The following is a 19109-nucleotide window of genomic DNA, read 5'->3' as shown; positions in this document are numbered from 1 at the left end:
ACTTCTCTGAAGTCAAGGCCAATGTCAGTGGTCTCTGGCTGACTAAATTTTCAGATGATTGCAAATTAGGAGCTGTCATTGAATCCCACACTGACACAGATGTTCTCTAGGAGGGGCTGACACAGACAAACAACTGGTGTCAGAGCCATGGGCTAAAACTAAATGCCAAGAAATGCATAATAGTATCCTTTGGGAAGTCATCCACCCCTGGGAACTATCATATTGAAAACACACCCCTTAATGTTGACCCAGTAGTCAGGGACTTAGGGACACACATAAATAGTAATCTAGCCTTTGACTATCACTTGTTCACAGTAGTGAGGAAATCATTCTATGTTGCGCCACTTATAAACATAGGTATGAAATCTAAGTCCAAGGAAGTCATTGTTTCACTCTATTCAATATTCATCAGGCCTCCTAACCTGGCATGTCCAACAATCTGAATGTCCACAGAGGTTCCACACTAAAAGAATACAGGGACTATGTAATATGTCCTATGCAGACCATCTCAAGGCTCTATCCCTGTATTCTGTCTCCTACAGGCTTTTGAGGGGAAATCTATGCCTGGCATATAGGGCATTTTCAGACTCCATTCCGATGGACCTCCTGCATATCCATAAAACAAACTGCACCCGAATTACCATTTCTAAAGAATTAATGGTTGCCTGTGATATAAACAGGACCTGCTGGAGTGACAGTTATGTATCCTAGAGACTACCCCGTCTATGGAACAGGCTACTCATCCATGTGAAGCAGGGTTCCTCCCTAATCCAATTCAAGTTGGATAGGAAACAGGAAATCCTTCCCTAGTTTGACACCTATATCTCTAATGGACACAGGCAACCTGCAAATGGTTCATCTCCTAGGCCCCTGCTTGTAAATGTTTCATCTCCTATTCCCCTGCTTACATTTATCAAGGGTATCAGAACTTGTCTAAGATTTGGGATGCATGGCAAGGCTTAAAAAGGCCCTTGTGGTTGTTAGCCTAATAAACACCTATGTACCTATGAACCTATGAACCTATATGGGAATTGTTAGATGGCTGCCCACACTTTAGCCACACTGTACATATGTATCCATTTCACTGGAATAGGTTCAATCAATCCATATTCAGTGAACACAAAGTATAATTTTAAGGGACAAATCCCAAAATAAACAATAGTTGTAGAAAAGTTATTTTTAACTCTATTTGTTCTTCTGGTCCTGGAAATTGTTGGTACATAGTTTTGAGTTCTGTTCCAAAACACAGTACATATCTCTGTCAGCACTAGAAAGGCTTCTCATCGGTGTTTCCCTTTCCTTATATATTGTGAAGACTAAGAGAATAGACAGAGATAACTATACATACATGCATGTGACTATCATACAACTCCACTTATACAATGTTCAGTTTAGTTTTTAATTATACGGAGTTGAGTGTGGCTAGAACTTGGAAGGTGATATTAAGGGTTCCTCTGAATCCCATGTATATTTATGCTACTAATGCCTGAATGAGCAGCAGGCATTAGGCAGTTCTTAGATCAGATATTAACTGATTGTGAATAATAGATCTGTTTATCAGGTAACCAGTTCTACAGTAGTGCTGGTAGTGAGCAGTCAGGCTAGATACTATGTTTATGTAATGGAAGGCATATGCCATAATGAAAGTACTAAACAGCAACGCTTATAGGATCAATGGAAGTTACTAGGCTAATGGACCTAGGGCCTTTACAAGCCTAGCTATGTTCTGTCCTTGTTTCCATGATCAGCACCTATTGCCCCTGTCCAAGAGAGACATAGGTGGAACCCCCAGGGTGAATTTAAGTTTACCCATCCAATCATCCAGACTGCGCTTGAAGAGGGCCAAAGAGGTGCTCTGCTTGACATGAATTGCGAATGTGTTCTACAGGTGTGGTAGCCTCGGGAAGACAAACCTGTGCCTCTCTGGCAGAGCAAACCATGAGCTACTGGACTTATGGATATGCAGCATTTCCAATAAAGCAGAGTTAGAGATCACCTTATACGCAAGGCAGAGATTGCCTTTGAGTAGTCTGTATGAAATGGAGTAAAGTGACAATGATTTCATCTGATCCACATAAGATAGATGTGGAATACCTTGAATTCTCCTTGTGAGGAACTTTTGTGGTCTGTCCAATTGCTGCAGATGCCTGGAAAGGTACCAAAATGGGTGTTGCCCTCAATTATTGGCCTGATGAGGGAAGAGTACAAGGAGGTTTTTACTTCTATTTTTCTGAAAGCAATGGCCTTACTTATGAGTTGAGCAATATAGAATGCCCTTCTTACCACTGTGGAGACATAGTGATCAAAGGTAAGGCTGCTGTCAACCTGTGTGCCCAGGTCTCTCACCACTGAGTGCATGCTTAGGGTGTTTCTGTTGAGATGGTAATTAGTCAGAGCATCGCTCTTACCGAACGGGATGATAATACATTTTTTTGCATCGAGTTTAAGGCTGTGGTTCTTGCAGCAATCATTTGTTTGCATAAGACCGTCTTGTACAGGATTTTGACATTGTTTGGGGATTCTATGACCGCTTCCAGTTTGCAGTTGTCAGCAAACTTTGCCATCAACAGACCTTTAGGTTTTGCTTGAACTTCAGGGAAATAGATTCCAAACAGTAGAGGTCCTAGCACTGATCCCTGTGACACACCAATGGTTGCGGATTTGCTATTGAAGATGGATTCTCATATTTTGACTGTATGGGTTCTATAGGTGACCCAGTTAGCGACCCACCTAATGATATAAGGGTTGATACCTAGCTGGATGAGTTTGTCAATAATGCCTGAATGGGGAATAATGTCAAAAGCCTTGGCCAAGTCCAGGCAGGCTGTATGCCGTTTTCCCCTTGTCTAGGGTTCTGGTGACTGTCTCGAAGAAGTCCACCAGGTTTAATAGGCATGATCTCCTTTTGACAAATCCAAACTGAGTAGGGTCAAGTGACTGCAGATTACCTATATCTTTGCTGATAAAGTCCATGATGATTTGCTCCATGGCCTTGCAGATAAGGTTAGTCCGGCTAATATGTCTATAGTTCCCAGGGTTAGTGGAAGCACCACATTTGTGCAAGGGGTTAATGGTGGCCATTTTCCATTCAGCTGGGAAAAAGCCGGTACTTAGACTTTGATTGAAAAGAGTACCCAATGGTGTTGCTAATTCTTGTTGGAGCCCATGTAGAACACATCCTGAGATGTTATCAGGTCGCATAGCTGCTGTGTTTTTGGCCTTAGAGAGGGCATTTACAATCTGCTCTTTAGAGATACAAGGTGGGGGACAGGTGGAATGAATGTCATGGGGTATGTGTGGAGGGGACAGGGGAGTGAAGTTTTCACAGAACCTGTTGGCTAACAGTTTTGCTATTTCCACAGACACAGTGTATGCAGTATCATTAACTGCCAGTTTGTGGTATGTGTGGAGGAGACAGGGGAGTGAAGTTTTCACAGAACCTGTTGGCTAACAGTTTTGCTATTTCCACAGACACAGTGTATGCGGTATCATTAACTACCAGTTCGGTGCAAATCTGGGTCTTACCTTTTAGGCTATGGATGTAACTAAAGAATGCCTTATGGCTGTCCTTGTTGAGGATGCTAACTTGGATTTGTAGTTTGCTTTGGAGGACTCCCCAGAACTCTTATTTGCTTGTTTAAGCTGAGGAGGGAGTGTTTCCAGTTTAGGGCACACTTTTACTTTTCGACAACAATTTTTTCCTCTTATTGTAAAGCCTGTTAATGGCAGCTGTCCACCAGGCAGGTTTGCTCTTCCTTGAACAGCTTGTTTTGGTCCTACCAGGTACGGCTGCATCAATGCAATTATACAGGTGTTTGTAAAAAGCATTGGTGTAGAACTCGGCATAGTTGCCAGATCGATCTGGGGGGAGGTGCAGTGAAGCTATTTGTACCATCCCTTAGAAGGATATAATCTGCTTTGCCGAAGTTTTTTAGTTTAGTTGCTACTTCGGGGGGGGGGTGTTGGTCAGGTGTAATAGTTACTTCAAAAGAGACTGATTTGTGGTCAGATCTGACATGGAAGACCTCACAGTGTGGGTGCTACAGAGGTCCCTGATATTGGTAAGCACCAGATCCAAAATGTTGGCGCCCCTAGTTGGGGTGTCCACACTCTGGTCCAGGGCATTGGAGTTAATGAACTCAAGGAACCTTTGGGCCAGTTAATTTGAGCACGAGTAATTTACCCAGTCAAAGGATGGGTAATAAAAATCACTCAGAACCATGGTGTTTAGCTGTATCTTGATGGATTCCTCTAGGCAAAGTGGGTGTCTTTATTCATGGAGGGGGTCCTGTAGCTGGCAATGACTTGAATAGGTGTCCTACCAACACCTGAAGTCTCTCCAGGGAATCATACCATTTTACCAATCTGAAGATGTATTTATCTTTATTGAATATTGATACACCACCTACTTTAGTTTTCATACCTTCCTTTCGTGGTCTAAACATGTGGTAGGGGTTGTAACCCAATATGCCTGGGGTGCTCTCCTCAGCCTTGAACCAAGTCTCTGTGACTGCACAGATGTCAGCTTCTTCCAAGGTGAGAACTGCTTCCAGTAAGTGCACTTTCATGCTAAGACTCCCAGAGTTTAGCAGCATAACCTTGAGGTTGTTTTTTGTTGAAATTTTTACATTGGGAATTTTGCCCTTGTGACATTGCTTAAAAAAGGCACTATGCGGGTGGCAAGAGCCCTTACCAGTAGCCGAAATCCCAGGACGACAGATGAAGACCATCTCTGGCAAAACATTGAGCTCTAGTGATCATGTCATCCCAGGCTGATAGAAACTGGATCCACTTAGAATGCCACCAGAAACTAAACCCATTATTGAAGTCAATGATTTTCTGTTTATATTGTGGTATCATTCTAGGGGAGGATAATATGCTGCTCAAGTCTAGGGATGTACCTACCTGTGGCACATAATCACAGAGCTCAATCATGTCTCTCTTCATGTAGTCCAGAGAGATATGTCTCAAGTAATTCACACCATGTTCTATGACAGAATCATAACAGTTCTTATTTTTGAGAGACTTGAGTGCCTGCGTGATCTGATGAATCTTGGCACCAGAAAAAATGACCATGGCTTTCTCGTTGTTCAGCCTAGTGAGGGAGATGTCTGTATGTCTCTCTATAAAGTCTCCCATGACTAAGATATTTGGAGTGGACATGTGTTGCCTTATGGGCTTTGACAGTGAGAAACGTGTGCTTGTGTCATTAAGTGTATTGTTTGTTTTTGGTGTCATGATTGGTTTAGTATGTATGTATTTTGGAGGTTTCTGGTGTTTAGGTAGATTTTTTGTGAGTACCGCAGCATATGTTGGTCTATGTGTATGCTGTGTCCTGAGTAGGAGAGTTGTGGCAGGTGGGCTGACAACACGCTATGTATTGCTATCTATTGCACAAGAGATATGATTCCAGATTCATAATGTAGGTGGATCTCTCACAAATGCTTCAGGAATGATTTGGAAGTAGGGGATTGTCAGTGTTACATGAGGCAGCTGCTACATTGCCTCAGTAGACCCATGTCACCCAGGCTGGTAGGAGGAAAGGAGGGAAATTGACAGTTCATGGTCTTAGGAATAATGTTGGTCTGGCTATAACAGTTGAAGAGGGAATACAGCAGGGGAAGGTATTAGTAGGTTTAGGGATTAAAAGCTCTGGCTGAGGTAATATTTGTGAGGCTAGAGTGCAGACATCTGTAATCAGCAATCACTCTGCTCAGTAGTGCACAATGCTGTGAGATGTGCAACAGGTGCAAACAAGCACAAGCTGGCTCAAATACAGGCTTTTTAAAGTAGAAAAGCACAAAACAGCTAAAGTTCAAATTATCCAATCAAAATGCCGTAAACAGAGCCCTGCAACAGTAACTTTAGTTAAATCAGTCCAAACTGTGCCCTTTTTGCCACAAGGGCACAGGGGGGCCTCTCCAGACAAAAGATTAACCATTTTACAAGCTATAAAGGTGGCAAACAGTACTAGATTCAACAAAAGCCTGAACCTAGTCTATGTTAGTGTTTTTAAAGTGCAGCAAACAAGTAAAAGGAACAAAACAAGCAGATGAACAATAATTACAGTTGTAAGGGGAATTCAGTTTGCAGACAATTTAAAAAATGCAGTAATATATAGTTGCACAGTTTAAACAAACAGATATGCAGCAAATATTGTTTTAGTTAATTAGAAATTGCACAAAACAGTTGAAAATAAGCACTTGTCATTTGTAGTCTCTTAGCAGGTAGTTGGAAAACAGTAGAGGAAGGGCAGAAAGCCTAATTCACAGCAGCTTTGAGCAAACCAGCACAAATCAGTTAAAACACAGGCTTTTTAAAACAAAAAAAAAAAAAAAAAAAACAGGAAACAATAAAAGCTCAAATTATCCAATCAAAATGCTCTAAACAAAGCCTTGTAACAGTAACTCTATATCAGCACAAACTGTACCTTCCTGCCACGAGGGCATAGGTGGGCCTCTCCAGACAAAAGATTAACTGTTTTACAAGCTCTAAAGGTCACAAACAGTACCAGATTCAGCAAAAACCTGAACCTAGTTATGCTAGTGTTTTTCAAGTGCAACAAACAAGTAAAATGAACAAAACAAGCAGATGAACAGTTTCAATCAGGAACATATAACTTGTGAAGCACCTTGGTGACTATGATGGAGAGCAACTCTTTGCAAAACTCAAAACAAGACTGTGAATATCAGAAAAGGCAAATATTTAAGCTAGTCATTGCAATGCTTATAGACCTCAAAGACCTGCAAATTATGGCACATAAAGCAAATATTCTAGTTCAACAGTTAAAACCAAAGACGTTGAAAATAGGAAAACTTGTCTTTTAGTTGGAATACCCATATTTGCAAGGCTTATTATATAATAAAAGGCATAAAAAGGGTAGTCACCAGAATCAACACCAACAGAACAGAATACCCTCAGAAAAATATAGCAAAAATGTGAAAAAATGTTATCTTGAAATAACTTCCAGGCTAAATATTCCAGTACATGGAGTGCCATAATTATGCTCCAAAATTGCTGGAAAGAAAAAACCTTAAAATTATTAATCACCCCACACTGGCCTCCTCTTTAACAATGCTCAGTTGCCACAGCAGAAGTGCAGCAGGAAGCTATTAAGACATCCTAAATGGTTCATTTTTAAGCTTGGGTGAAGTATTTACTGGCTTCCTGATGCTTTTCTTGGGTGGCTGCACTCTGTGTAGCTGTGGTTAGTTTATTATGGATTTGTTAGCTTTAAAACTCTTACCACTGCTGCATTGTTTTTTCCTAACTTCAGTAATACAAAGGAGTAGGTAAAGGTCCATGTATTGTTTAGAGGGTTATAAGAGGATTGTCAATCATAATCTACTTCTTATGTGTTCAAGACATGGACACCAAGAAATTCACCTTCTTTGTAGTGCATCAAGCTTAACTTGCTCCATAAGCTACTTTTTACAGAAAAAAAGCACTAAGTATTTTGCTGGATTTCAAAGCCATAAAGCATTTTGCAAGTGCTGTCAGAAAGGCAGTGTAATGCAGATGTTCTTCGTGTTTCACTGTTGTAATCATCACATTTGGGTTATCCCTGCCAGGGTAGCCCTCGGCCGGCTGTAAGTCCTTGCCTCAGAAAGGAATTTCTTTGGTGGACAACAGCATGCTCCCACAACAAGGGACTGCCATTCTCCCACACCCCGCCACCCAGACCCTCACCGCAGATGCATCAGACTACACTTGGGGTGCACACCTGGACGGCAGGTGCATACAGGGCCAATGGATCCCACAACAAATCCCTCTGCACATCAACCAAAAAGAGATGATGGCTGTGCATCATGCCTTGATAGCTTTCAAACCCCTTCTCTCTCCAGGGGTACTTCTGATCAAAAAGACAACACCACTGTGATGTGGTACATCAACAAGCAGGGAGGGACTCACTCCTACCCTCTATGCAGGCTGGCCATGACCCTTTGGCTCACAGCCTCTTCCATGCAAATACACCTGTTAGCACAATACCTACCAGGCTTTCTCAACTCCCTGGCAGACCAATTAAGCAGACCGATTAAGCAGAAACATTTTGGACAACCAGGACTGCAACAGTGAATACATTCGAACATCTACATTTATGGTAAGTGTACACAACTGTACTTTTCTTATATTTGTATTCATCTTTTATGCCTCTCAACTGTCCAGGTTTTTGTTGAATGTTCATTTTTTTGCCTCACATGTTTGGACTGTTCCTCACAAAATTTGTTGTTTTCAAGCAAATCACTGAGGACTTAAGTCAATAAATAATGACATACATTTCAGTTTCAGACTTGGCACCCTTCAGAAAATGTAGGCTAACAAAAATCCTGCTGTTCTAGTTACTTAATAAGCTTATAAAGGCTTATAAAGGGACCCATTACCAGCACAGACAGCAGGCAAAACAAACCTTTGGTGTCGTTTGCTGGTCAGTATAGGTACATTTTGTTACCTAGTACAAGACCTGACCTTAAGAAGTTAAGCAGGGGGTGCTTAACATTTGTTAAAATTGGGTTATGAGCTATAGTAGAAGTTAACTGACTTGTCTTTTTTTCCAGATACCGTAGAATAATCACTATGCTACATGCACTAAAAAGAAATATGGCTGAGTCTTTCCAATCATAACCCTGGGAGTTATGTGTTCTTGACACATATGTCAAAATTCACCACTCAAGCTTTGTTATTGAGATTAATTTCTTGGCAACCATGTCTCCAGCACATACCTTCCTGATTGTAATTATCATCCTCTATTTAGAAATGAGTGTAGACAGCATATTCTACTATGTGAAACATTTTTCAATGAGTAAAATGTTATTCAAAAATAGTAAGTAAGAAGAAGGAAACCAAATGTTTCAGTCCAGGCCTCGGGAAGTCACAGTTGTAAAAAATGTTGTTTCACAGGGGTACTGCATATGCACTGTAGTCCCTTAAAGTAGCTGGAGGGATGGTATAGTAGTGTTTGTTAAGCTACCTGCACAGGTCTGTCTACAGACCAGTAATAGTTTCTTTATGGTCTTTCCCATGGAAAATTATATACCTGTTAAAGCAGATGTACAATTTAAAAGATGTCTCACTCTGAGGGGGGTGCAAATATTTATTTTTATTTATTTATTTTATATTACATTTGTTGACTCTGATAGTCCGGCTGGATATATGTCCATTTTCAGCAGAGCAATAAAAAGAAAGTGGTGGAACCAACAAACCCAAAAATAAATAATGTAGAATAAAGAGGTGTGATGGCTGGAGAGTAAAACACACTTTTATTACCAATAAAATAATGAAATAGGCAAGCACTTTCAAGGTTGCCCTCTTCGTCAGACCTTAATAAAAAGCTTTTACAAACTTGCAATTTAAATACATATAACAGCCAATAAAAACACATAGTAAAATTCAATGCGGCAAACCTCTTTTTCTTAAGAGAGGTTTTAAAGAAACAGCACTGTTCAAGCCAGGTGGAACATAAGCCTTAAAATCAACTATCCATCTCAGCTCTGTATATTCAGTTTCATTGTGTAGATCTCCTTCTCTTAAACTCTCATTGATTTTTTGTAGAACTAAAAACTTAAAATTATGATAAATGCCACAATCTGCTACATGTTTTGCCAGTGCATTTGTTAATTTATTATTACGTATGTCGTTCAAATGTTCCATAACCCTCCCCTTCAACATACAATTTGTTTTACCTATGTAAAATACACTGCACAAATTACAGTTGGCTAGATATACTATATTCTTAGTGCAGCAATCTACATAGAAAGAGAATTCTATTGATTTCAAATGTACTGGATGCATAACCATACAAGTTGACCATATGTTACAGCAAATCTTACAAGCCCTGCAAGCATATGTTCCTTTACGCTGCAAGGTGAATCTTTCACTAGTTCTGTTGTTTTTATAACATAGGCGTTGCTTCAAATTCTTACTGTTCTTAAAGCTAAATCTAGGAGTGGACTCTACAACCCTACTAATTTGGGGGTCTGTTCATAAAAAAAAACTTCTACTAGTCAACATATCAGTTGTAGATCGCCTTTCTCATTACTATCAAGGACCCATGAAGGAGGTAAATTGATTGATGATTCTGTCATCCAACTGTACATGTCAAACATGGCAAATATTTAAGCTACTTACATACCAGATTTTGGAGGGAGATCCCTATTTTTTTCTCAAGCATGTGATACATCCATTCCAAAACTGGAAATTATTTGAGGAAATTAAATTGAGTACCAGTATTTAAAAACTGTTGCTAATTTGTAATCTTTTCCTTATTACATTTTGCATTGTCCCTAACTCTGGAGGTAAAAATCGAGAGCTACATATCCAAGAGTGGCCACTCTACGGAGCTTAAGCCCAATGGTAATGCCACAGAGAATTTCACTGAAGTTAGAATTCCACTGAAGTTAGAATTCCACTGAAGTCAGAATTTCACTGAAGTTAGAATTCCACTGAAGTTAGAATTCCACTGAAGTTAGAATTTCACTGAAGTTAGAATTCCACTGAAGTTAGAATTCCACTGAAGTATGCATTCTAGCTGTAGATATTGTAGGGTTTGTTGCTACTGTTATTTCCTAAGCAGGCTTTCAATGGCAGCAACACAAGAGTTAAACAGGTAAATATCACCTGCACAGCATATGAAATAACTTCTATGCCAGATCCTGAGAGAGGCTTGTGACTTTGATTGACTTCTAGGTAATATGTGATTCTTTGTGACATATCTGCAATTCTGGATTCAGTTTTTACTATGAGTTTAGCAAGTATGCTGCACGTTTGACTTCTTTCAAATATAAATTTGGCTATCAGTAATATCCTTTATTTTTTATTTCTCTAAACATCAAAGGAAGGGATGCAAATTATATGTATAGCTAAGATGTCCATTCTCTGACCATTTTAGAGACGTTTGCTTTTATTGAAATTATTCTTTCTTGTTGGGTGGGTGCAGATTGTAGAACCCTTGTCTGTGCCCATGCATCACTGCACTTATGCAAATAGTTTATTTTATTTATTTTTATATTTTATTTATTATCTGATTAACAGGAAAGTCCAGCTGGGCACAGAACCCATTTTTAGCAGGGACACAGGGAGAAAAGCTCCAGTAACACAAGATTTAATTCATGTAAAATAAACACACACTTCATAATAAAAGTGCGATAACAGAAAAGATATCAACACAGCATTTACATAATACAAGATGAGGTAGCAGAGCAAATAATAGTGCAATAATTGTAAGAATTTATAGTTTTCTGTATCTAGCTGGTTCATATTATTGTGTGTCTATAGCTGTTACAATTTGAGACTTTGCCTTTTTACTGAGGAGAGCTAAGATTAGATTTTGCAGATGAGTCATTATTATAAAGATGTGGAGGGGATTGTGGACAGTATAGAAAATGGGAAGAGTGGCACGAAGACGAGAAGAAGAGAGAGGAAGAGTAAAAGAGGAAGGGGATTTGAATTAACTTTAACATTGCTCCAGCTCAGTGGAAGGGCATCCCTGCTGTTAACACTTTATAATTTTACCAGATCATACATTACTGCATAGCTCATTATTGTATACTTATTGTATTTCTCAGAACATTTCATTGCACAGTGACTTACAGACATTTATGCATCATCCACAGAGAATATATTGCAATGACTTACAGATATATGTAGTGTGTCTAATGCAGGTGAGGTAATGCAAATCATTCTCCATAAAGACTATATAATAATCATCAGTAAGGCTATAAATAGGCAGGGTCTACAGCAGAGTTATTTTGTTCCTGGTTATGCTGCAGAGGAGATCAGTTTGGCACTGAAGAATCTGAGAGTTTGGGAAAAAAACAATCAACAAACTTTCCCATCTTGGGAGTGGTGGTGCCTCAGTCTACCTCACACAAGGCCCATGAATGCAACACTTGCAAATAGACAATCTAGGTAGTGCCAACTTGCTAAGGAACGTTTACCTACTCTAACTGGAATCTCATGCATGTGTAACAGCACACTGAGACAGGTTCCAGCACAGCAAGCATTGCAAATGCTTTTCGGTGGATGGGGTGGGGGGGAGTGGCAGGGCAGGGTTTTCTAATAAAAAAGGGATGATGCTCATGAGCTCCAGTTCTCATCCCTCTCCTCTCATTTCTTAGGACGTCAGAGGTCAGAAGAAGCAAGTAAGCCAATAGTGGACAGAGGCCTGACAGTCATTTTGGAGAGCTGATGCACAAGGCAATTAAGTGTACGGTGACTAAGAATAATTTAGATCATTCAGATAGTCTAGCTATTTGTAAAACAAAAAAGTGCATATCTGTGTGATGAAAGAAAGACAATAAACTGAAAGCAAAGGAATTTCAAAAACTTTCACAAGCTCGCATCAAGTATAGAGGAATGTGATTTTAAACTATCATCATATACACATTTAAATACTTTAAATTAATAGTTCATTCCTTCCAGCAGTTATAGCCAATATGACCACAGCAGTTTATCCGTGGCTAGTTTCATTAATAATAGCATACTTTTAGGAGGATATTTACAATAGTATGTTGCATATCTAGAACGTGTTACACTGTAACTTTTTCAGTGACTGTAGTATTTTGTATGAGAAAGGCAAACATATACTAAAGCAAATCTAACTAGTGGCTTGCAGATGATGATTGTTGTCCTGAGATTTCATCTTTAATCTTACTGTTCACATTTCTGTGTTTCTGTGTTTCAGCTAACCAGTTTGCAGAGTGCATATGACACTGCCAAACTTACAGTCCAGCAGCTAAAACGGAAGTGTAAACACCTCATAAATGACTTGGAAGACACTCGAGTGCTGATGGAAAGCCAGCAAAGCAGAAATCATGCTTTGGAGAAGAAGCAAAATAAGTAAGAAATGCAGTAATGGTTATGATATGTTTCCTTAGACTCATATCCAAAGCATCGTCATGCTGTTTTTCATTATATCTTCTCTTTGTAACACAGGAGAAAAATGAAAAGTATCCCTAAGTCAGACTTTTCTGATTTTAATAACTATTCAGTTTTAATCTATATGGGTTCTAGATAAATATTTCAGATAAATGATAAATGTCAGGGAAAAGTCATCCAATTTGCAAAGAGGATTTTGGAACACATGGCTGATGTTCATTAAAAAAAAAAAAAACAGCGGCCAAATGAAAAATCCTCTTCACATACATATAGCTGGTACTGATGGGGCTCATTAGTTTTCATGAATCACTTTTCTGCAAACATAGTGAATAATGCCCATTAAGCTGCACAAGTGATTACTAACAGTTTTTAACTTACATTGAGGTTATATGACCTCAACGTTGTCCGGGGAGGTGGGGATGCAGTCCTTTGTATAGCACATGTAAGAAGCTTGCACACACACGCACACACACATGGAAAAAAAATCTGTTTCTGACTACCCACTTTAATGAATTGTTTTCACTGTTTGGGTTATAATGAGAAGTGATTCGGAAACATAAAATATTTTCACCACTTGACTCTATGTTTGCTGTATTAATGAATGTTTCTTTACATTAGGAAGGTGCAGATTTAAATAACAAAGCAGAAATGGCAGAACAGTTGTGAATTGAACTTACAACTGATAGGCTGCCAGATTGCTTTCTATTAAACCCTATTTTTAAAGAAACATATGAGTTAAACATAGCTTACTCTTAGAGATTTAAGGGATAGATTTACTGTGAGATGATTTTTAATGTTCAGCAATTCCTACAAGCATAAAAGCTTAGTGGTTTAATAAACCTGAAGAAATTGGATGTATCTGAACTAATTTTCTTTAGCTCTGTTGTTTTAGTATTATAGCATGCCTTAGCTGTATTTTGCCATGGCTCTGTTTATTTTATTACTAGGTTACAGTGCAGATACCTTTAATTCTTCATAAATATAGGCGCCAGCAGAATTTATTGCCCTTTTACTAAACAGAAACAAGGTTGTGGTTGAAAAAATGGCTCATATAGTCTATTCCACTTACTTGCCCAAAATGACTAAAATAAGTAAATACATAAAAAAACAGACAAAAGAAAAAAAAGGCAAACAAATAAATGAAGTTCAAATTGAGGATGTCAGTATAATAATAATATACCCAGAACAGAACATCAATAATTCCTCAACTGACAATTGTGCCAACATTGTAGTTCATCTAAACAGTCCAGTGCAAGGATAATTTCTTCTAACCCATGTCATGGTGACAATAGGGTTGTTTATAATACTTGCAGGGATACATGGGTACACCTATATACATAAGTTGTGAAAAACTTTTCCCTCTACACTTGTCAAAAATATATACTGGAATGCAAATTTAATGACATGGTTTTCAAAAATATATACTGGAATGCAGATTTAATGACATAGTTTTCAAAAATATATACTGGAATGCAGATTTAATGACATGGTTTTCAATCTGTATTCAATTAATGACTTTTTGGTGAACTAACCTACTTTTCAACATAAATAAACTGAGTAAGGAAAAAACATGACTGAGCTTAATGGATAAGATGATGCCTATAATGTATTTTCTAGCTAGCAGGTAAGTTTTCAATACAGCTTGTCTGTAAAAAGGTAGGAAAAAGGTCAGTAGTAAAACATACCAATTTTATAAACTGGAAGGGGTGTGCGAAAAGTGCAAGTCTTTTCTTTCCTGTAGGAACCAAGCAGTTTTAGTATGATGGACTTGTCTGTCGTACAAAACATTTACAATGGTAAAATAGGCCAATCTAATTTGAAGTTGTTTTTCGTTCATTTAAAAAAAATCACTCCTCAATTAAATGTTTACCGTGTATGTTGTATCCTGGTATAGAATACTGTTTTATCACTCACATGTTGGCACATACTGAGGAGATTTCATATGCTAAAGCATTATCAATTCTAAGAGCTACAGATAAAATTAATGTATTTTAAAAACAATTCTTGCAGTATTAATGCAATTAGCTGGTTTAGAATGGCAGAACACTTTATTTAGAGAAAAGTATTCAAAAATGTGTTACCTCTCATCAGTGTCATGTTCAGCAATGGATGTATATTATTTACTTGTGTTTTTGTTAAACAGGTAAGTGATTTGGTAATTAGAACCTTTTCAAATATGACCATGAGTTGTATATATCAAACTATTTACTCCAAATAAAAATAAAGCCGGGTAAAATGAGATGTTGTAAGTTACTGTTTAATTTATTATTAGAATGTCAGAATGCTCTACCATATTATTACCATTCAGTTGTCTTAAAAGTCAGAAAATTCAGTGCATCTTACTACCAACATAAAAATTTCAACAAAACTCAAATTAAATGTCATGCTGCTAAATGCTATGAGTCTAAACATGAAACTGCACTTATTGCAAGCATTCCTAACCCTGGAAAATGCTGACATCTGTGCAGTCACAGAAACCTGGTTCAAAGCTGAGGAGAGCACCACAGCCTTATCTGGTTACTCATCCTATCATACATTCAGACCCCAAACTGTGGGCAGCAAAGCCAAAGGAGGTGGAGTTTCAATATCTATTAAAGGCATACACACCTCCAGGCTGGTCAAACAGTATGACGCACAGGAGACACTCCAGGTGCAGTTAACTGTTGGCAAGATCCCTATTCAAATTATAACTAGCTACAGGCCCCCAAATTTGATTCAAGATGCCCATTCCACCTATCTGGACCTCTTCATATCTATCAAGATTCAACCCTTTACCCTGGTCCATGGTGACTTTAATTACCCAACCATAGATTGGGAAAACTACTCATGCCAGAACACAAATGCCCATAGACTCTTCAATTTTATTAATGCAAATGCCTTGGAACAGCTAGTTGATACCCCCACAAGAGATGATAATATCTTGGACTTGGTATTGAGCAATATGAGTAACCACTGCATCACCTGTAGAGTATCATCCTCCCTGGTAAGATCCTACCAAAACGCCTTCACTTTCGAAGTCACCATCTCTCCTGATGCCCCTGTTGCTTAGGTCAAACAAGAAGACTTCTCCAAAGCAGATTAAAACCTCCTGAGGGATGGTATAAACAGCTTCACAGCCCCCTCCCCCCCGTAGGAACTGGCAGCAAAACCTAAGTACTATAAGAGCATTTATATAGATGCATGGAATCAGGAATACCTGACAGGACAAAATCATCCTCTGCAAGGAAGAGTAAACCTGTCTGGTGGACATCTGCCATAAATAAAGTATATAACAAAAGGAAAACATTTCTGTCCAGGGCCAAGAAGGAGCAGGTGCCCAATTGGAAGCAATCTCTCCTTAGACTGAACAAGGATGTAATAGCACTAGTAAAATCCTCTAAAGCCAACTTTGAGTCCAAATTGGCCACATCTACTAGAGACTATCAAAAGATCTTCTTCACATATGTCTACAATCTCAAAGGACGCACCCAGATCTGTTCAGAACTGGTGGTCAAGGACACCACATACACAAATGCTGTAGATATAGCCAATCTACTGGCTGACAGATTCAGTGAAAACTTCTCCCCTCTGTCCCCCCATCAGTAAATCAGGACATCCCAAGTACCTGCCCCCCCACCCCTTATCTCTAGGGAACAGGTCATCACTGCCCTCTCAAAGGCAAAAAATACAATCTCAGTGGGACCTGATAACATCCCAGGCTGCATCCAACATAAACTCAGGCATGAGCTTGCAGCCCCATTAAACACCCTATTCAATCAAAGCCTGAGTACCAACTTTGTCCCAGCCGAGTGGAGGATAGCCACTGTCAACCCTTTACAAAAATGTGGAGCATCCATCAATCCAGGAAATTATAGCCCCATCATCCTAACTAGCCCGCTCTGCAAGCCCATGGAACAGATTATCATGGACCTCATTAACTGGGACATTGGCAACCTCAAAACACTCGACCCCACACAGTTTGGCTTTGCCAAGGGGAGGTCATGTCTGTTAAATCTGGTTGACTTCTTTGAGACAGTCACCAAAGCCATGAATAAGGGAAAGATAATGCACACCACCTACCTTGACTTGGCCAAAGCCTTCAGCACTGTTCCCCACTTGGGAATAGTAGGTAAACTCTCTCAACTAGGCATCAAGCCATATCTTACCAGATGGGTAGCAAACTGGTTCACTGATAGAACCCACCTAATCAAAATAGGGGAAGCCACATCAAGCAGTAGACCCGTAATGAGCGGCATACACCAAGGATTGGTCTTGGGGCCTCTGTTATTCGGCATATACTTCTCTAAGGTGCAGACCAAAACCAGTAGGCTATGGCTGATCAAGTTTGCAGATGACTGCAAGCTGGGTGCAGTCATCAGTTCCCCAGGTGATGTGGACATCTTTCTCACCCAAACAAATAACTGGTGCCAGAAACATGGCCTCAAGCTGAATGCCAAAAAATGCATCATCACCCCCATTGGGGAGAGTCATTTCCCATATATTATCACATTAATAACAATGTCCTAAGTACGCAATGAGTAGTGAGAGATTTGGGCACACAGGTTGATAGGAACCTGAATTTTGACCACCATGTTGCTTTCGTTGTACGGAAAGCTTTCTACATGACTCACCTCATAAGTAACGTTATCTGCAGCTATTCTTTTGTATCCCTGTATTCTTCCCTTATAAGGTGAATTATTGAACACAATGCCCCCTTCGGCATGTACCTTACAAAGCACATTCAGCAGCTGGAGAGACCACAAAGGTTTGTCACCAGGACAATCCAGGGCCTCAAACATCTACCCTACACAGATAGGCTAAAAGCCCTGTCCATCTTCTCAGTTTCACACAGACACCTCAGAGGAGACTTCTGTCTGGCATACAAAGCAATATCAGACCCCACCTTGGCATATCCACAAGTCAAGCTCCATTCGAGCAAACCATACCAGCGATATCAACCTAGTCTGTGATATCAGTAGGACTTGTTGGCGGGACATATTTGTGTTCCAGAGACTCCCCCATCTGTGGAATAGACTCCCTTTCCATGTCAAGCAGAATACCTCATTATCCATTTTTAAGTGCAACCTGGATAACTGGATGGAAAACAGAAAATATACCCATGGGATTCCATCTGTGTCCCTGCTGGACAGGAGCTTTGGGCACTGACTTGTCTAAACATGGGCTAAACTCTTGGCTAAGCTTATAAGGGTCTCAGGGCCAATAGCGTAGTAACCTCCAATGATCCTATGAAAACCTGGATTTATGTATTTTTTATTCAGTTTACTTTGCATATTGCTCTCTGGAAAAAATATTGAAATCTTTAGATTAATCTTCTTAGTGAATATTTTTTTTCTTTTATAAATAAGCAGCCCGATGAATTTGTTTTTGATCAACATAAATGCATAGTTTAAAAAAGTTGCAATGATGCTGAGACAAATTCTGATAGCAATGAATATGATCTTTGGAACACTAGAAATAAAACTGCAAATACATCATGGAATGCTTTGCATAGTCCAAGGTTGCTATGTCTAAGACATTTCCCCTGTACGATGGTATGGTGATCTTGGTAATTTGGAGAACCAGTCACCCTTTAGTGTTGGGGTGCAAAAGGGCCAAGTACTCTGCAAAATGCAATATATATATATATATATATATATATATATATATATATAAAGAAATATATATATATATATATATATATATATATATATATATATACATGTTTGTGTGTGTGTGTGTGTGTGTGTGTGTGTATTTGGCTTGAATTGTAGTTTATTTTTCAAAATGTCATTTGGAGTTTGTACTTCTGAGAAGGAGCTATTTATTAGATGTGTAAGCTGGATACATCTGTTAAGTCTGACAATGTTCCCTACAATAAAGTAAAGTAGCACTGGGCTGTGTTTTAATCAAATGTGTGTGTGTGTGTGTGTGTGTGTGTGTGTGTGTGTGTGTGTGTGTGTGTGTGTGTGTGTGTGTGTGTGTGTGTTTGTGTGTTTTGCATAAACAACTATTGGACAACTTTTATTTCATTTTCTTTTTAGGTTCATAAGTATTGTTGTTGTTGTGTCTTTCGGCTTTTCCCGGTTAGGGGTCGCCACAGCGGAACTCCGGTCCACTAATGATTGGCAGTAGATTTGTACGTGCTGAGTTGCCAGCTCTGATGCACAGCCTTCAACGAAGGTATGCCCATTCATGCATGTCTCCACACAGAAGACACTCTAGCTGAGAATCGAACGGGACAACGTCTTACTGTTAGG

The 19109-nt window shown here is 39.2% G+C and overlaps 1 protein-coding gene across 3 annotated transcripts in view; it reads left to right on the top strand.

Moving 5' to 3' along the window:
* The window catches only part of MYO18B (myosin XVIIIB), a 2352406-nt gene that overhangs the window by 1322935 nt on the left and 1010362 nt on the right, over positions 1 to 19109 (top strand). For all 3 annotated transcript variants that reach the window (XM_044068483.1, XM_044068482.1, XM_044068484.1), the window contains one exon: positions 12680 to 12834. In XM_044068483.1, the coding sequence (XP_043924418.1) occupies positions 12680 to 12834 (155 nt within the window). The remainder of the gene's footprint in view (positions 1 to 12679; positions 12835 to 19109) is intronic.

The sequence above is a fragment of the Protopterus annectens genome, chromosome 4.part0, assembly GCF_019279795.1.
Source record: "Protopterus annectens isolate FY-2018-M chromosome 4.part0, PAN1.0, whole genome shotgun sequence".
Classification (NCBI taxonomy): Eukaryota; Metazoa; Chordata; order Ceratodontiformes; family Protopteridae; genus Protopterus; species Protopterus annectens.
The sequence above is the reverse complement of the archived record's forward strand: the minus strand, read 5'-3'. Positions and strand labels throughout refer to the sequence as shown.